The following is a 20,890-nucleotide window of genomic DNA, read 5'->3' as shown; positions in this document are numbered from 1 at the left end:
GAGGGATGTACGGTCGGTGATCACACGGCTCTCCCGGCCGTTGGCAGTTTTCGTGAACTGGAGCCGCTACTACTCGGTCAAAGAGCTTCCTTTGTTGGCCTCATGAGGCAGTGTAAACCCCAATCCCGTCCTCCCATCAAGACAGTATCTGCCACTATCATAAATCGAACCTGGCTCCTCGGTATGGCAGTCAGGCGCGATGACCACACTCATATACGGGGCGGACAAGTCATGAACAGAGTGCATGAAATATTTCAGACAGGAAGCAGTGTGTGTGGTAAGTGTCTCCACGACTGACTTTAAACCAAACGAGAAGTATAACGGGCACTCTGAAGCAAAGTTTATCGCTGTTTAATCGCAAATGTTTGAATTTTCGGAATCGTTTCATAACTGTAAAAGATACAAGGTTCCGCCGCTATCATATATCCCTGAATCGATAGAGCAATAAAAGCAGTGGGTTGTGGGATGTTCCCACTTGTTGGACCAGTTCAGAGCTACAGCCAATAAATCTCTCGTGATCGTGTTGAACAGTGAGTTGCAGTTTCCCCTTAAGGAACGTCTAGCCTCAATACATGTTTACGCAAGTTGTCTCCGGGCAGTTGCCAGCAAACGTGCTTGGCCGTACACATATATTTTGCTCTGTTTATCTCACTAGTTGGGACTGCTAGTAAGTTCTCTCTCTAGAAGGCAAATATTAAGTAAGGGGATTAACTTCGGGAGGTGATTCCTGTCAGGAAAAGAAAGAAAATAGTTCATGTCAACATATGTCGGGAAATGGGTGGTGAGACAGCTATAAACCAATTAGTGCCACTTCATAACGTTACATTAATTTCTTCCGTGTAACAAAGCTGTTAAAAATAGTCGCCACTCGGTGCAAAGTAAGCTGTCACACGTTGTATCATGGACTTCCTCATTCTTTCGAGTGTTGCAAGCAGTAACCGAAGAGTGTCACCGGCTGCATGAACACGCTGTTCAGGCATCTTCACATCATCAATACATTCAGCGTGTGCAGCACTTTTCAAAAGCCCCCACAAGTAAAATAAAAGAAGACAAAAGTCCTGTGATCGCCTAGGGCAGCCACAAGGACCTCCACGCTCTATCATATCCTGGGGAAAATGTTGTTGAGGTGACAGCAAACTGTGATATGGAAATGGGTTGATGCTCATGCATCAGTCTCATTACCAGTAGTATTGCTAAAGACACATTCTCTAGCAAAAGAGGTAGAGCGTTCTGTAGGAATTCCACGTACGTGTGCCCATTAAGGCGTTGTTGTGAAACACCAGGTACAAATCGCCAGTAATCCCTGCCCGAATATTGATTCTAAACCATTACTAATGCGATATTTCAACCATTCCCCGAAGATCTCCAGTAGGCCACAGATGACGACAATGTACGTTTGTGATGTCATCTCTGTCAAAGGTCGCTTCACTTCTAAAGAGCACTGCCGATAATCTTTGCGCATGTTGGAGATGATAGGGGTGGTATCTGTTTTCATACTGGATACACCACTCCGTCCTTTGGTTTACTCCATGCTGGTGGGCCCTACTCCTGAAGATTGTACTGAAGTTGCCCTCAATATGCTTTACAATCGGTTGATCCAGAGCAGTTGTATGAGCATCCTGCGGCTGCCAAGGTTGTTCATCCCTCTGAAAGGACCCATTCTTACATAAACGCCGAAAATTTAATGAAAGATTTTGCAGTTGGATGGTGCCGTGTATCAGGGCATCAGGACAAATGGCATGGTACGAGGAGCGTTCAATAAAGTAATGCAACATCGTTTTTTCTCTGTCAGCTATGCTTGAAAAACTGCGGAATTTGGTGTGGGACATGGTGGGATATTCCCCATTCAGCCCCTATAGTTTCCTGAAGTTCCGATGAGTAGCGGCGCTATACATAGCCTTCAAAATGGCGTCTGTAACGGAGGTGCGTCCCAAGCAGAGAGCAGTCATTCAGTTTCTTTTGGTGGAAAACCAGAGCACCGCAGATATTCATAGGCGCTTGCAGAGTGTCTACAGAGACCTGGAAGTGAACTAAAGCATGGCGAGTCTTTGAGCAAGACGTCTGTCATCATTGCAACAAGGTCGTACAAACCTGTCAAATCTCCCGCGTGCCGGCTGGCCACACATAGCCGTGCCTTGTGCAGTGTTGGAACATGCAGACACTCTCGTTCTAATTGATCGAAAGATCACAATCAAACACCTCCCTGAACAACTGGACGTCTCTGTTGGTGGTGCTGACACACCCAAGAGCAGCTTCATCATGCATAAACTATACATTTCTACTTCTTAATCATCTTTTATAGTACCACAGCACTCTCAAATGTATCAGGCTCATATCTTCTATAGACCAATAAGGAGTGATAACCTCCTCCAGTCTGCCTGCCTCTACAGAGATTTTGTGTAATTGGATGGATGACATGAGTAATATTGGTACAGAACAATCTTCACAGAATGGCAGTTTCAGTATTGGAATGATAATACCGATCTATATCACCAGCATCGGTCGGTTGTATAAGTTTGGAACATGTGTTATACTCTTTTTGAAACCAAACATCGAAACATCGAATTGTATTGATTACGTGGAACTCAACTCATGCTGTTCCTTCACGAGGCATTGAATGTGGCGTGTATAGTACCCTCATACTTCTGGTCAGTTGAAAATTAAATCAGAGGCTATGTTGCAGGGAGGGTTGGTTAAAGACAAAGAAAGAGTTACGAGATGCGTAAAGAGAGATCATCTACAGTTTTGCTCAGGATCCTTAGCCATTAGGTTTAACGAATGGTAGCTTGTTTCGAAATAGTGGACAGAGTGCTGCTATGGATCTCACTCATTTCTTGGGGTAGTAATCATCAAAGTGTTGGTGAGATCTACCAATCTCCGAACTTATCTTACGAAGGCGAGAATACTTTGTGACACGGGGCAAATTGTAATACAATCTCACCGAATTTATGAAGTGTTTCGGCTAAGAAACGTGGTTTTTGCACCTCCTCTATGCAGCTGGCTATTTCTCGCCCTACGAAAAAGTACTTGTGTCATGTGATATGGGCAGTTTAATAGAGTTCACAATATGTGCACATAGATATAGCACTCACAACGTAATGGGCGTGGTGATTTAACAGTGATACAGAAACTGAGAACCTTGCTACAATGCAGTTGCGTGGTAGCATCACGAGATCGACGCGATGAGACGTTTTGTTGACGTGAGAACTCGTCGATCGCAGTGGTTTTGACCTAGAGTAATTGGGTAAAATTCTTTGAAATTGCGGAAAAAACTGGTGAAACTGAGTAGTTCATGAAAAATACATAAAATTGAGGATAATACGACAAAAATGTGGATGAATGAGGGTAGTTACATGTTTGTTTTGGCATATGAAAATCATTCCATTACATTCCTCTCCCGTTGATGGTGGTTCTGAGTAACGGAAGTGCACCTAGGGTTTCAAACAGCATGATACACGTCAGTAAAGGACTCCAACATAAGCGCCATTCATTGAACAATGGGTCATTCCAACGATACAGCAAGGATTGAGTCTGGATGGGAATGTACCAACAGCTACTATCACATCAGTGTATGGTGACGGAGCATTCATGGGGAAATCTGGAGAACAATCCATTTATTTACATCCTAAGAGCAGCATACCTACAGTCTGTGTAGATTCTGACTGGCTGGAAGACCTATACGTTAAATCATTTTGTGGAATAACGAAATCGAGACATCTCATGGGAATGAGGTGAATTTTCGAAGAAGTTCACTGGAATCTTCTAAGTTACACTTTCTACATTAGGTGTCAGTTCTTCCTACTCTGGCATATGCCAACTATGGTGCAAGAACAAATGTAACATAAATATAAGACTCTAGGGCCGTTTAATTGTAGTTACGTCCTTTATTACTTGACGAATATGAGATAATGTGATGTGGCGGGAGGGTTTTGCTACTGGTAAACTACGGTAGGCCGTGCGAAACGTCCTGCTGGTGTGAGTGTGGACATCATTATTTTTCAGATGATGTTCACCTATAAACGATAATAACGCTACTTGTCGGAAATGTTCTGCAGTTGGAATGTAAAGTTACTGTGTTTAGTGTTCCTACACATCACCAGACGTGTGTGGGAGGTGATCATACTACTATTCCTGAAGAAGTTACGTATGGCCAACTGTAGGAGAGGATATGTTTGATGCGGGAAATTGTGATTATAGCGCAGTGACGAGAATATCCTACTGTAAGGAGTGATAGATTCATTTCGTAAACTCTCCACAATATACCAATGCAAGGGTTCAACTGGATATGCTATAGTGTACAAAGATGGCAGGCAACACGGCTGTAACATCATTGATACGCAGAACGTCCTCTCATCGGCTCCCCCAAGCAGTTTCTTACATATTCTTTGTCGCACTATCGACTGCGATGTTTGTTACAGTACATCAACCCATATCGGTGAAGTCTTTCCACCTCTTTTGTCCATAGGAGAGCTGTTGATTATCACACAGTGCCAGACGCCTGTGCTTTACAACACTTGTTTGAGAAAGTGGTTGGCGGGATGCAGCATCTTCCGAAAGCGCTGATTGAAAATACCTGCAGTCTGTTCTCGAATCTGATTGGCTGGAAGACCTAAATGTCAAATAATTTCCTAGAACTGAGGAGAATGGAGACACCTGGCCAGTGTGAGTGTGGACGTACTGTAATTTTTTCGGACGCTACAAATGTATAAACGATAATTGCACTGCTTGTCTGAAGTGGGTATGTGTTGGAGCGTATTGTTACTGTGGTCAGTGTTCAGACACATGCAAAGAAAATGATGTGGGTGGGAAGTGAGCAGACTATGTCTGGTCGTAAGGGAGGTACAAATTATCGGATTTTTACATGGAAAATCGTGATTTCAATGCATGTATAGCTATAGGGGATGAAAGATTTACATGGAAAATTATGTCCAGTCATTAGGAGGATATAGATTTACGTGGGAAACTGATATTTCCAGAGTCACACTCATGATAAAGGAGTATCTCTGATACTTTGTTCATTGTCGAATGTCACCAGATGGGCACTGCGATCATAATATTTAATTGTAATTACACTGATACACATGTGACTGTTTTCTAGAACGACTCTTCTTAGTGTCCGTGAACAGATATTTCTGTCTTAAGGCGCAAGCCGCCACTGAGCCTCCTAAACCGGTCAGGCAGAGTACCAGAATGCAGTAGACCTAAACGCGTCGCCCTTTGCGCATGTGAATAGCGAACTAATACTCGATATTTGTTGCGCAGCTTTCACGATTGCGTATGTTGTGAGAATTCCCCGATTTTTAGGTGCAAGTTTGAGAAGATTCAATGCGACCAGTATTTGCACTGGACAGTTATGCCCTCCCCTCCCCCATGTAAACTGATCGGCAGTCACAGTGACAGTCTCTCTGGCCTCTGAGCATCTGGTGCAGCCGGCATATGGATTCCATGAGACGGGCACGAGAAGACAATTGGTGGTGGTAGCCTACAGAAGTTTCTGCGATCTCCGACACCTAACTGTTGCGATGTCTTCCACATTTTACATGAGAAACATCCTGCAACTTCCTGGCAGATTGAAACTGTGTGCCGGACCGAGACTCGAATTCGGGACCTTTGCCTGTGAGGACGGGGCGTGAGTCGTGCTTGGGTAGCTCAGATTGTAGAGGACTTGCCCGCGAAAGGCAAAGGTCCCGACTTCGAGTATCGGTCCGGTACACAGTTTTAATCAGCCAGCTAGTTTCATATCAGTGCACATTCCATTGCAGAGTGAAAATCTCATTCTGGAGAAACATCTTGTATGTTGCAGGAACTGCGTAGTTTACACTATGCGACGTGCAGCTTTCTGTGAGAGCCAGTGGATTGAAATGTGTTAATGTGGTTTAGCAGCTGACACATACCATGAAGTCATGGTAGAAACACAAAGTGTATGGCAGTATGCAAAGCCGTATTCATACAGTGCTTGAATGTGTTACAGATGAGAAAAAAAACAGTATATTAAACTGCTTATGAAAGAACAATACAGGAACCCTCTCTTGTGATTGATAGTTTATTGGATATGGCATACCTCCAGTAGAGTCGACAAAACTTTACACAAGTCTTTACAAGTGACTTTGACCACTGGTCACCTGCTCCAATGGAGTGATACATGTAATGTATATGTAATATAGTCGATGTCGACACGCAGACAGTATTCTTTTTTTCGATGTATAGAAAGAGAGAGATACGATAAAATCTTATAGGATGTTCTATTACAAGGAGTGGTATAAATGGTTAAAGTTTAAATGCAGATAGTTCTCTCAAAACTACACAGATTTTGTTCATAAAACTAATGGAAATCGTCTGTATCTAATCTATTGAATCATGACTGTTTTTATTATTATCGTCGTGACTGCATGTTTAAAAATACGTGTTACCTCAACTCCTGTGTTATCTCCTACTTCATAACCTCTAATTATAAAGTAGACACCACTTCAATTATAGCTCTTCGTGGAACCTAGAAATGGTAGTGGTTTTCCCAACATGTGAGTAGTTTGTGTGAATCAGGCTGTGATGATCAGACTGCTTACAAAACTAAAATGCAAAAATCTGTTGCTATTGCGAATGATTGTCTGCTGGAAGACAGACTTTGCAGGCAGATCAGTACAGGGAAGTTACGGAGTAAAAATCTCTAATGCAGGCACACATGCGGTATTTGATTTCGATGTATCGGAAGAAAGTGATGTGGTAAAATGTTATAGGAGGTTCTATTACAAGGCAGGCTCTCATTTTTTTTATAAATGCCACTTTAATATAGCATTTCATTGGTAAAACGGGACCTACCGTAGTGTACAAAACAGCAACAACCTCTTTAATTATAAACGTGGCTCTGAGCACTATGGGACTTAACATCTGAGGTTATCAGTCCCCTAGAACTTAGAACTACTTAAACCTAACTTACCTAAGGACATCACACACATCCATGCCCGAGGCAGGTTTCGAACCTGCGACCGTAGCAGTCGCGCAGTTCCGGACTGAAGCGCCTAGAACCGCTTGGCCACCACGGCCGGCTCTTGGATTATAGCTTGTTTTAGTCGAAAGTAAAGTGATTGTGTTTTTCCCGAAATGTGATCAAATGGTGTGAAAGGCGGTATTCTGTAACGTTATTTCACGTGTCTGAAATATTTGTAATACATACAAGCATAACAGTTTATTTACAGACACTGATTTGAACATAATGGATGCTCTGAAACTATTTACTTTGTCCACTAATCTGAAAGAAATCGCTTAACATAGATGTTTTTTTATTCGGAGTTTACATTCTCGTTTTTTCTTTTTATTTTACTCTGATCACAGTTTCGAAATAACAAGTACATTCTTCAGTGATCGGTATTTTTCGGAGCAAAATAGTGGAAGGTTTTTTTTCGATTTTATGCAGGGTGGACATGTAGACAGGGGGTGTGTAACCTGACGTCTGTAGTTTGGTCGTCTGTAATGTCGCAAAATAATGTGAAGCGGGGGGTTGGGGGGTGGGGGGTGGGGTATTATATCCTGCAGTCGAACATAAAAGAATGGCCGTATAGATGCCGTTCTATATTGATAGTTCAACAGTCTGAAATGCCGTCATGCACGACAATTTATAATTAAACATGATGAATACTCTCAAACTATAGCGATTTTGCTCAAAAAACTAAAAGAAAATGAACTGCACCTATTTTCCTGTTTAGTGGGCATTACATCCTTTTGTGTTGGTGAAAAACCACTGCCTGGACCGTCGCCCCAGGATGGGCCGAGTGCAGCTGGCAACCGTGCACTCGTCCTTTGGAGGGAGGGCGCTATGCCACAAAGAAATGTGCGGCACGCAGTAGCGGTTGGCCAATGGAAAAAGTCTATACCCCCACTGCGGGTGTGGTGAGGGAGGGAGAGGGAGGAATGAGAGGGGTAAGGGTGCCTATAATTTCGCTAGTTCCTGGCCATACGTCGAAGAGAATGCACGTTCAACTGCCAGCCCTCTCTCCTGTTGCAATCTTTTGGGACAACGATATTCGCCAGTACTTGTGTTGCATTATGACTCTTTGATTACGATGTGTAATTAGAACAGAGAAGCATTTTCCATCAGTTGTGTTAGTGTGTATTGGTTTAGATCATTGGGATGCAGGGTAAATAAATAAATGTCATGTGACTAGGGCCTCCCATCGTGTAGACCATTCGCCAGGTGCAAGTCTTTCGATTTGACGCAACTTCGACGACTTGCACGTCGATGGGGGATGAAATGATGATGACTAGCTCAACACAACACCCAGTCCCTGAGGGGAGAAAATCTCCAACCCAGCCGGGAATCCAACCCGGACCCTTAGGATTGACATCCTGTCTCGCTGACCACTCAGCTACCGGGGGCGGACGGCTGGAGGGGGAGGCGTCTGTAGCGAACTCTGACGTCAAACAGGGATAGATACAGTCCTCAGATGTATGCTTGAAGGTAATACACTTACTAAATTCCTCTCTGTCCAACACGAGCATCTCGTCAGTTGAAAACAGTTATCGCCAAAAATAAAGATAATAGTTTACATTCCAGCCTTTTTCCCGCCAGTGTATAGGTGAAGGGATCATCCTATGTAGAGTTTGAGTACGTCTGCCATTAATTTAGTGTGGCATTGTAAACATTTTTACCAGCAGGATAACATCAGTTGTACGGCTTCCACTCTCACAAGCAGATGTTCAATCAGGTGCTGGAAGGATTCTTGAGGAATGGCAGCCCATTCTTCCCAGAGTGCTGCACTGAGGAGAGGTATCGATGACGGTCGGTGAGGCCTGGCACGAAGTCGGCGTTCCAAAACATCCCAAAGGTATTCTGTAGGATTCAGGTCAGAGCTCTGTGCAGCCTAATCCATTATAGCGGTGTTATTGTGTAACCAATCCGCCACAGACCGTGCCTTATGAACACGTGTTCGATCGTGTTGAAAGATGCAGTCACCATCCCCGAATTGCTCTTCAACAGTGGGAAGAAAAATGGTGCTTAAAACGTCAATGTAGACCTGTGCTGTCATAGTGCCATGCAAAACAACGGGGGCAAGCCCCCTCCATGAAAAACACGACCTCACCATAACACCACCGTCTCCAAATTTTACTGTTGGCGCTACACACGTTGGCAGATGACATTCACTGGGCATTCGCCATACCCACGCCCTGCCATCGGATCGCCACATTGCGTACCATGATTCTTTATTCCACACAACGTTTTTCCGTTGTTCAATCGTCCAATGTAAACGCTCCTTACACCAAGCGAGGCGTCGTTTGGCATTTACCGGCGTGATGTGTGGTTTATGACGACCTCACCTCCCACCTGTCATAGTACTTGCAGTGGATCCTGATGCAGTTTGGAATTCCTGTGTGATGGTCGGGATAGATGCCTGCCTATTACACTTTCCGACACTCTTCAACTGCCGGCGGTCTCTGTTAGTCAAGAGACGAGGTTGGCCTGTACACACACTTTTGTTCTGTATATGTTCCTTCATGTTTCCACTTCACTATCACATCGGAAACAGTGGACCCCGGGATGTTTAGAAGTCTGGAAATCTCGTGTACAGATGTATGACACAAGTGACATCCAATCACCTGACCACGCTCAAAGTCTGTGAGATCCATGTTGCGCCCCATTCTGCTCTCTCACAATGTCTAATGACTACACAGGTCGCTGGTATGGAATACCTGGAAGTAGGTGACAGCACAATGCACCTAATATGAAAAACGTATGTTTTTGCGAGTGTCCGGATACTTTTGATCACATAGTGCATGTTTCGTCCTCGAACAGATGGAGGACAGTCCACAGTGAGGCAAATCAGGGTGTGTGTGTTACAGGAGCCTGTACTAAGGCCCTTGCTGTACACATTATATATGTCTGATATACCTAAAACCCAAAGTGTGGAGCTAGCGCTTTATGCATACAACACTATGCTCTTAGCATGCAGCTTAAGTGTGCATATAATAAGACACTGTTTGCAAGAATCTTGTGATAACCTAGGATCTTAGGCCACCAAGTGGAGGCTCGAGATGGATGCTGCAGAAAGCTAGGCCCTGGTTATTACCAGGAGAAGACTTCCTGCAGATCTAATGCCATTTCGTATCACAGGAGATGCCATGCTATTCTCACTTACTGGGAATAACTCTGTGTGACCCTAGACAGACATTGGCCTGGGGTCTGCACATCCATGAAGTGATAGGTAAAGTGTTGGGTCCTCTACTCAATCTTTACCCACTTTTAAACCCAAACTCAACACTATTCACACAGTGTGGAATTACACCTTATCTGGCACTCATAAGACCAGTGACAGAGTACGTGTCCTTGGCCTTGGGTATGCTGCTCAAGTTAACTTAAAATAACTGCAGAAAATGCAGAATAAAGCACTATGACTGGCTCTGCACTTGCCTAGGTGCTGACTGGCGTCCCCATGTTGAAGGACCACATCAAACATACCACTCGCCAATTCTTTAAATTGATGCAATGGTCAGATAATCCACTTATTGCCAATCTGGGCAACCAGCAACACTGGCGTACGACCACGCAGTGGCCAGGTCTACATGAGTGGCATTTAGTAAGTGAAGATAAAATTTAAAAAAAGGATGACAACTAGAGCTGACAAACAAAAACGAGCAGACAAATAAACAAAATAACAAACTAGTATTAAATAGGTAAGGCACCCCATGTACCAGTATTACAAACACATGAGACAATGATCACCAGATGTCAGGTGGTGGTGTTAGATCACAGTGAAGGACATGGTGACGTTGCAAACCTGTGTGAGACAGCATTATCAGCACCCGACAGAGTTTGAAAGGGGCCTCATTCTGAGTGTCCATTTGGCTGAAACATGCAGCATCCATATTTGTGCGGCATTTGGATGTGACAGTGGCCAACTGTTGGACTGCTTGGGAGCATGAGGATCATCAAGGTTCTTGGCGACCACATCTTAACACCACAAGGGAGGATCACCATATTGTGCATCAAGCACATTGTAACCCCTTGACATCTGCAGCTGCCATCAAGTAATGGGTTCCCTGCAACATTCTTTGTCATTCCACAACATTGCTCTGATTTGCAGCAACTGGACTAAGGAATTACTGTCACATGTGTAATCCACCTATAAGACCACAACACAAATGGCTTCGTTTGGAGTGATGCTGTGACTGGGGAACGTGGACTGCCAATGAATGGCATCACATTGTGTTCAGCGAAGAATTGCGGTTCTGCAGTACCCTGTACCACCATCGTCAGCTAGTACGGGAATGGTCCAATAGTTTGGAGAGGAATGGAGGCATTACTCCTGATGTCATCCTTTGGGAAGCCAATGAGTATGACTGCAGGTCATGGCTGGTAGTGAGTGAGAGAACTCTGATGCCAGAACAGTACATCAAAGACATCCTACATCCTCATGTGTTACCTCTGATGCCATATATTGTGGTACCATTTTCAACAGGACAACACCTGTTCACAAATGGCAGTGTCCCTATAGACGGCTATGTGATGTTGATGTATTACTGTGACCAGCAAGGCCCTTAAGTCTGTCTGCAATAGAACATATGTGGGACCAGCTTGGACATCAGCTCTGTATCAGCATGTCAAGGAGCAGTTAAAACAGTTGCAGTCCAGTTTGTCTCAGAGGAGGACACAATGGCTTTATGGCATACATCCCAACTGAATCAGTGGATGCATCTATTTATTTGTAAAGTTGACTCGATGTTCTAAGAACTGAAACAACATCACGTACCCTCTCAACCTGTAAATATTCATTTCGTTTCCTATTCCTGTTATTGGTGCTTCACTTATGTTGTGAAGGTGTGCATTATAGTATTAGCAATCACTAAACAACCAACGGTTTTTTCTTTTTTCGTTGTCACGCTGCTCATGGAAAATTACGCCGTTTTCTTTCACGCAGCTGCGTTTTTGCGCTGACCTGAAATCAAGGCAGCATGGAGCTGCCTCCGATCTCTTTTCTGTCAGTTCCCCGCACTTGCCATTGCTGGGCACAGAGCAGGCGTGTGGCAACTACTTTTACATGGACATCGCTGGACTGGCATCCGAGGAATTCGGTCATGTTGTACAGTAGGTGTACTTGTTTCAATCGCAGCACAGCCTCTGTGCAAAACTGACAGCCACCTGAGAGGTATGACTTTTTCTGAAACACTAATGTAACCGTTTTCATCTAGTTCACAGACGTAGCATGCCCGACATTAGCGATTTTGTACGAATGCTGTGATTTGTCTACATTTTCAGAAAAATCCTTACTTCGAAACAACGCAAATTATTACAATTTTCTAGATATTTTTAACTTTCTTCCCAGTGAGCATAATCAGATTTTTTAGGTTTCGTGTATTCTATTAGACAGGCGGGGACCGATGGATTGTGGAATAGGTCTTATTGTGCCCTCTGGCTATACTTCAAAAAGTACTCCAAATTTTCATTAATATTTTTTGGAAATCTGCCGGTAGGTTTGAGAAACAATTTGAATAAATGAAACTGTGTTTATTACGTTCGAGTAAAACAAATGTATATGCTCACTCTTAAGAAGACTCTTGAGCGAGATAACTGATGGGAATACTGAACACCGGTAACCGGAGTCGACTCCTTTCTGATCGCTACCAACTTTAGACAGCACTGTGCTCAATGAGTCTAACATGTCAATAAATGATTCCTAAATCAATTATTACACACAGAGGCCTAATACATGTAATAGGAGCCCACCCGCGAAAATAAAAATCCGACTCCACCTAAATAACGTGTATTGTATAACCTATCAGTAGCTGACGTAACTTTAATTACACCAGGTGGAAGTAGAAATTTAAAACAGTGTGTTGTATAATTGCGTATGCTATAAACAAAGGGATTAGGCGTATTCGGAGTGGCCGTGCGGTTCTGGGCGCTACAGTCTGGAGCCGAGCGACCGCTAAGGTCGCAGGTTCGAATCCTGCCTCGGGCATGGATGTGTGTGATGTCCTTAGGTTAGTTAGGTTTAATTAGTTCTAAGTTCTAGGCGACTGATGACCTCAGAAGTTAAGTCGCATAGTGCTCAGAGCCATTTGAACCATTTGATTAGGCGTATTTGTTCACAGTTTTCAAAGTATGAAATAAAATATTAATACTGGTAAATATTATAGTGATTGACACTCAGTATCAATAAGCATAGGCCTATACTTATAGCTGTTGTTTGATGTACTTACACTTATTAAGCCTCACAGTACTCGCGTTGATCTCTAGTGAAAAGGGAACACGCTTTCTCTGATGCAAAGGTACTGGCAATTTCCTAACATCAATTGTTCTAGCTCTTTCATTTTCGATACGTACTGAGACGGCTGAGTGTACCAAATCTGTCTTGGTCACAGAACTCCGCAGGCAGCTTGAGCTTCGAAAACGAGAGTTCATCCGAAAAAACAGTAACAGGAATAGTTAAAAACAGGCCAAATGCTGTGCTTAAGTCTGGAACGCTAGCAGCTAAGATTGAATTCTCTATTGCTGACAGTTTCGTTAAGCCAACTACAGAGGTTAATAAGGCTATTTCTTTTTTCTGAGCGTTTTCCAATCCGATTATCTTGTCTGGGAATTCACTGGATAAACCGTCCTTATATTCTTTTTGAAGAATTACTAGCCCACTGCCATCTCTTCATCGGAAGCAGAATATAGAAATTCTGAAAAAACAATTTGAAGAAAAGGTTAACATTGTACATATCCCCAAATCTGCTCTTTAACTGGGCTACAAAATGTCCAAACAGCCATTAACACAATGGTTCTAAAAGATATATTTTGATCTATTAGCCGCTCATCTTCACACAACTCAACAAAAAGTTATTTCAGTTTTCAAATTCTTTTAGTTTCAATTTGTGGTGAAACGTCCTATTTCTTTGTCAAAGATGTAGCTGATAACATTGCTTCTTCAAAATTGTTTCGATAGCAACATAAATTATCAAGCTCTACATTTCCCCTTCGCGTAATCTGAGATGCTAAATTAGCATACTCTAGAATCTTTGATTGCAACACTATCTGAAAAATGAATTCAGATTTCTATTATTGCATTTTCAAAACAACAGTTTGTTATCCTTCTTCCCTTTTCTTAAATATCAGTATTATTTCTGACAGAGCCTAAGTACTTTGACATAAGCATAACGAAGTGCTTTAACAGACTGGTATCTCGAAGACCAACGTGTTGGGCAAAGTTTTTTTAAAAAGTACAAGAAGACACTAGATGCTCCAGTCTTTTAATACTATGACTGAAGAAAAGATACAACGTTTCTATTGCGTTATAAAAGCACCTGACTTCTTGAATTCCACAAGCAACATCGTTAAGTACTAGATTTAAATTATAAGCTGCACAGTGCACACATTTTTCAGTTCTTTTCATTGTTGAATTCTCGTTATAACGGCTTTGTATATGCCTCACATATTAGCACAACCGTCATAACCCTTACCACGGCGTTTAGTTAACTAGAGTCCCTTTTCGTCGATTGCACTTAGATTGGACTTCTCTATTCCTAACGCACTTTGATATTTTATTTGACGAAAACCGAAAAAGCTTTCATTTATCTTTACGCCACAAGGCATTCTAGTGACACCATTTCAAACTGTAACGTTTCAAATTATCTTAGTTAACTGATCTCTTTTTGTAATGTCCTGTGTTGCATTTGTAAAAATAGAAAAGACTGGGCAGCTTTAACGTTTGAATTGAAGGGTGTGGTTATTTTACATGTACTTTGGTTTATTTATTAGATCCGTGATATCGGATCGTGCTTTGTGAGAAGTTCGATACTTGCTAAAAGATTTGCACTGCTTGATTGTCCTATTTCTTCCAGATATACCGAAAAGCCACATTATTGGATGCCACTGATGAACGTGACATTTGCGATATACTCAAGGATCTCTTTCCGTATGTTCTCCAGCTTTTCCTTAGTTCTGAATCTGTACCCGCGTCTACCTTTTTTTTTCTTATGCCACGAATTGAAAATAACGCTTGCATTCAAATGTGCATGGTCAGTTTCGTGTCACACTACTCTTCTGGTTTGCCATCTCCAGTCTCGAACCTCTTTCCTCCAAGCGACGACAACATAAGTCCTCCGAAGAGCCACCACGGTTTACAATAAATAGTCATTTTTTGGTGAATAACCTAACTATTCTCTGCAAATTCTTTGTTCTCGTAATATTTAGTGGACAAAGACCTGTTCCCTGCTTAGCATCTTTGGGAAATAGACCTGCTGGCGAATAAGGATTTGCCTCACATATAACATTAATTTCATCTCCTACATCTAACTGACTATCTGCAAGATCATTTGAATAGTCTGTGATATATTTATGGCGATTTTATTACACTCATATTTTTCGCTTTCACAATTACTGTTATCACTTCGCTTCAGAAGCGCGTTCATTGCGATACTGCAAGTTTCTGTAACCACTTGTAAGAGAAAAAATTACTTATTTTCACTAATATGTTTGCTTCTTTTACTAATACTCGCATTTTCTTTCTTTTTTCTGCACCGCTTAGATGTTCGTACTTAACTTTCAAAGGTTTCATTTTTCAGTGGAAGAACCTAGATAAAAACGAAAAAAATGTTAAACTTTAGACGGTTCAAGTCAAGTTTGAAAGACATAATACAACTTAACGATGCACGTACCGTTAACTTCCTGGGAATAGCTCGTTTGAACCTGAGTTGGCCGTTGACTGGTAGTCACTACAACACATCTTACCAGATAATTGACACTGTTGTCTAATAAAGGTGTGACAAAAGTGAAACGTTTAGCAAAACTCTGCATAATATCATGTCAAGTAAATTACACATGAAGGAAGAATGATTTTCTACCTAAATGTGATATTTTGGCACAAATTTTCATTGTTGTCAGTGTCTTGTATTTGACTTGACCATTTATATTATACGTATTTCTTTATTTAAACGTGTATATATTTTAGTGTTTGATATTCAGTTTTAATCCTAATAATAACGGTATTTTATTTGCTTTTCTGTGGGCCCTCAAAAGTACCAGGCCTGCCCGCATAGTAGGCTCTAGCGTTACGCCCATGATTACACAAAAATTTCAGTGATCACTAAGGCAGTGTGTGTATCCATGGGCGTCTGTATAAATTTTTGGGGAGGGGGGGGAGGGGAATTCTAAAATTGCTGTACCTGATGTAAATAAGTAGGTCAGTTTCAAAACATGACATGCCATAGGAACTAAATTTTACAGGAGACATAAAAACTTGCTATATCCCAAAGAACTAATGCACTCTAGATTACAGGAACGTGGACAAGTGCCCCCTCTTGTCCCTCCTTGCGGACGCTTATGAGTGGATCACTTGTTATAGATCCAGTGTCTTGTAGCCACTTAACAACAGAATGTCGAAGAAAGCAATAACGGAAGTCGGCTTCACAGAAAGTGCTGCTCTTTTCTTGGCCTGCCTTTGCTGCACAGCACGGCGACCCGGTACTTCAGCGAGCACAAAATCATTCAAAGGGGACTCATTCAAAAGGACTGAAATGAGCTCCGCAATCGAGTGACCATGTTTACCCTTTCTCATTTTTTGACAGAAAGTATATACTTTGCACCATAAATTGAAACTTCTGTTAATTAAACTCTTCCTTCTTACATTCACTCTTAAAAAATCTAATAAATGCACGTGATACATGGGCCTCTCTGAGCAGTCCAGCTACGCGAGTAACCATCGAATATCAGGGATGTAATAAATTACGTATGCCTTCAATAAAATTTAGTGCTTATGGTATTTAGAGTCTTTCCATTACCTGAGTTATTCTGAATTCCTGTCGCCGTCTTTTTTGCTCATGTATTTAACCCTCGAGCGGGCGCCTACCTATAATGTGCGCCAATCACAAATAACGTTGCCTGGTACCGGTCCATTGTTGTTTTAGAACTGGGAGCCCGTAGCTGTTCCTTCATTATTGCTTCAGCTAACACAGCGATAATTTGTGTTGTCATACGTCCACGTGAGCAGCAGTAATATAAAGTTAACACCCAGCGAAGTGAGAAAAAAATTGCGATCCGTGGAGCTGGCAGCACAATCCCCCAATGAGACGTTTTCTACGAGATAATTAGCAGTCTAATAAATGTTTGGGCTGGATCTGTTGCAACAACGCCGTTTAATGCTCTGAGCGGCTCATTACTGTAGGGTAACGCTTGCACGTGGCAAGATGGTGATACAATGAAAGTGTTTCATTATTGAATAATTAAAGCGTGATTTAGCTCATACAATACGAGTTTATTTTATCGTTGTTCAATGTTCAAACTAAGGTTAAACTGATTTTGCTCATACAAGTTTACCTTGCTAACATAAAGACAACTATTCTTTACACGTATAAGTTTATTTTATGGTTGTTCAGTTAAACTAAGATTAAACTGTGATTCTGCTCATACAAGTTTACCTTGGAACATACGACAGCTATGATTTACATGTGTGCGAAGTTATTTCTCAGTGTTAAATTCCACGTAGCCGACATCACTACCGAGCACAATGCGATGTGTCCCGCCTCGGACCTCGAATTGCGTGACCTTGGACCTGACGGACGAATCAGTGTTCCCCTGCGCGCGGAGTAGCTGCGCCCTGGGGCCGCTTACCGCCCTATCGATTTATTAATACGGCGGCGCGAGGGCGCGAAATGGGGGAACGAAGCGTCGCGAGCGGCACGCGAAATGCGCTGACAGCTTAGGAGAGGCGTCGGAGGGGGTCGGGGCGCATCCTGCTTCATTATGGCTTCACACCGTCGCTGTCTGACAGGACCAACCGCGGCCAGCTGAACGCGAATAACTGCGCTGGTGCAGTCAACGGTAAAATGTGCCGAACAGCTGACTGCCGGCGGCGCGCCGCGACATAGCGCGCGGAACGCCGTTCCGCCCCGCAAAAGCGTACGGTTTCATATCGATCACATGCAAAGTGCGAGTTAAAAATAAGCGCGGCCGACATGAATCACGCGTATTCGGTCGTGCCGCAACCCCTTATGCCCCCGTTGCACGGGGCGGCAGACAGGTCGCACCTCAGTTGTTCTTCCGCCCCAACTAGTCCTCACGCGCCCAGGACCAAACAGTCCGCCTTCAGGCGACACATCAGGCACAAGTCGAGTCCTCCTATCAACAGGGCAAAGTTGCCGCTGCTCAACGATTGCGACTTCAACCCGTACGGAAAGCAGTCAGACCACTGGGCCGTCCGAGCGAGAAACAGCGCCAATTCTAGGATCGTCGCAGTTAAAGATAACTACTACAGTGCGCCCTCTAGTGGAAACGTCATACATGTCGAAGATCGGAACATAATTACAGTTGACACTACTCACAATGATGACCAGTTCTTCGTCAAGGTATTTGTTGTGCGTTTTGCACATTCCGCTTCTATTTCGTGTTTCAAATGAAGTTTATATAGCGTACTTTTCAAAAAATGTGTATTGTTAACAGTATCAAAATATTTTGTCCGTCATCAGATGAGCAGCTTTGCTGATTTATTTAGCTGATATGTAAGTGATGTTATGTTGCGACTTTTTTTCGTAAGGCTGTAGTATCATTTGTAAAAGGCACTTTCCACATTAGCTTAAATTCTTTTCCTTCTACTTCTGATACTTTCTCCTATTCCTTGACGTCTTCTCACCTGGAAAATTTACTGATTGCAAAGCAACCTTTCAGTGAACTTGAATTTCATTGACATGATAAGTGAAATTTTTCCACCTCCCTGCCTTCCACCCCCCCCCTCCCCACCCCCACCCCCTCTCCCCCACTCCTCCCTTGCATTTTCTCTCTACCTCCATCCTCAAACACACGCAATCAAACATCACACATATTATCATCATTTTCAACATGCAGCACGACTACATAGTCCTGAACACCCTTCCTTAAATTATTTTTGTCCTGCTGGCACCATTTACCTTCATGTTTGGTTTCTACATCATATACTGAATGCAAAACCTTGTCATTCCACTTGTGTTTGCTCTTCCTTACCACATTTCATTATTTGATAGTTTCAATAAGCCACTGTCTTCTTGCAAGTCTCTGACTTTGGCCTTCAGAGAAATGTCTATCATCCATCTTTTATGCCTCAGTGTCATGTATGGACCATATCACTATCAGCTGCTTTAATGTAAAAAAAAAAAAAGGGACAACTGATATATAAAAAATCATAGTCATGTCATTATTTATCTAAATTAATGTTTTTCCTTACTAATTGTTTTCTGTATGTATTCTGTGCTACATATACTTTCCTTTTGTAGAATTATTATTTTTTGTGCTGTATGTTTTTTTATTGTTTACACTTTTTTAGAGGCTTAAATTTTGATTTTTGTTAAATTAGATTTTGTCACTGGTGAGCAGAACACTGTAGCCTTCACTTAAGCAAAGATTGTTCCTGAGACTGAGTGAAGAATCTTTATTCAGCACTAAACAGGCTGTATTTATTTTGACAGATGGTATACTAGAATCAGTAACCCAGAAATTATTACCATTGGGAACTGTTATGACTTGACTAAGGCTTTCAATTATGTGAACTTGGATATCCTCGTGCAAAAGTTTAAACATTATGGAATAGTAGATACAGGTTCGTGGTTTTTATCTTATATGCATGACTGAAAGCAATGTGTATCAGTTCCAGATTGGATTACATAGCAGTAGGCACTTGGAATAGTAAAACATGTTGTACTGCAGGATTTTATTTTGGGCTGATACATGTTCTGATATATATATATATATAAATGACCTTTCAATTTAACTGTCAGAGGATGTAAAAATTTTGTAATTTTTTGCAGACTAGTAAAGGCATAAAAATTACCAGTTCTCTAGATAAAACAACAGCTAATGAAATATTTGGATCATCATTAAATGTTGATAAGATTCAGAAAATAGCATAAAATACAGAACTACTCATTAAACTTTAAAACTCTAAAAATAGTCAACCTAAACAATGAAACATAAGCGGGTGCCAGTTCCTGCTAGATTAAGATTGTGTGCTGGACCAGAAACTAAACCTGGAGTCTTGCCTTATAAGGGCAACACTTTTACTGAAGGAACCCTCAAGGCATGACTCATGATCCCCCTCACACCGTTAATGATGCCCATGGCTCTTCCCTACTTTATGAACTTCCTACATACTTTGTGAGACTGACGTGCATGGAAGAAACAGTAGTGTAGAGAAATAGCTTGTTTATAGAATGAATTTTTCTCACTGCAGCTAAGTATGCTCTGTTTAGAAACTCCCAAGCCTTGAGTTGTACCTGTATAACTCAGCCAGTACAGGTGCTGCCTATAATTTTTTTTCCTCTCTTCTTTTTTCCAATGGGGAAAAGGGTGTGTGTGTGTGTGTGTGTGGGTGAGGGGGGGGGGGGGGGGATGACTTGTATTACAGGTGTAATATTTTCAGGATTCAGTATGTGCTAAAAGAATCCTGCCGATATCTCTTTGAAGAACTTGGTATGCTGACAGTTGTCTCATGAAATATCTGAAAGTATCCTTTAAAGATAATCCAAAGCATGAATATAATACTAGAATGAAAAACAACCCCTACAAAGGCCTCCAGGGCTTAATATCAATATGAAAAGGAGTCAGATACTGGTATTTCATGAACCTGCTGAAGCACTATAAAGTGTGGGCCATGTGTGGGACCTTAAGACTCAAAGAACTTCTAAAGGGCAACTCCCTTGAAGAGATCTTTGCAGAAAGTCTTAAAAATATATATATTTAAGGTTGTAGTATAATTAATAATAACATGAAATACAATCATGTTTCACAATGTTATGTCATTAAATTGCACTTACATAAAGTGTATATTATTGTCTTCTTTCCACATCCTAGGGATCCATCTCTATGGACTCCATGAAATGTGACTAATGTAATGTGATGAGAAATCGAAATTCGTATCAGAGTGAGATTGAAACCCAAATATCTCATTTATCAGGC

The 20,890-nt window shown here is 42.0% G+C and overlaps 1 protein-coding gene across 4 annotated transcripts in view; it reads left to right on the top strand.

Moving 5' to 3' along the window:
* Window positions 1-20,890, top strand: part of LOC126354000 (uncharacterized) — a 268,502-nt gene that overhangs the window by 145,312 nt on the left and 102,300 nt on the right. For 2 of the 4 annotated variants that reach the window (XM_050003307.1, XM_050003309.1), the window contains exon 1: window positions 17,677-18,312. The exons of 1 other annotated variant lie outside the window; for it this stretch is intronic. In XM_050003307.1, coding sequence (XP_049859264.1) covers window positions 17,923-18,312 — 390 coding nt within the window. In that variant the 5' untranslated portion in view covers window positions 17,677-17,922. Of the gene's footprint in view, window positions 1-17,657; window positions 18,313-20,890 lie in introns of those variants that run through there. One more of the 4 variants, XM_050003306.1, reaches the window with a different exon arrangement.

This window comes from Schistocerca gregaria, chromosome 3 (assembly GCF_023897955.1).
Source record: "Schistocerca gregaria isolate iqSchGreg1 chromosome 3, iqSchGreg1.2, whole genome shotgun sequence".
Lineage (NCBI taxonomy): Eukaryota > Metazoa > Arthropoda > Insecta > Orthoptera > Acrididae > Schistocerca > Schistocerca gregaria.
This window is presented reverse-complemented; position numbering and strand designations above follow the sequence as displayed.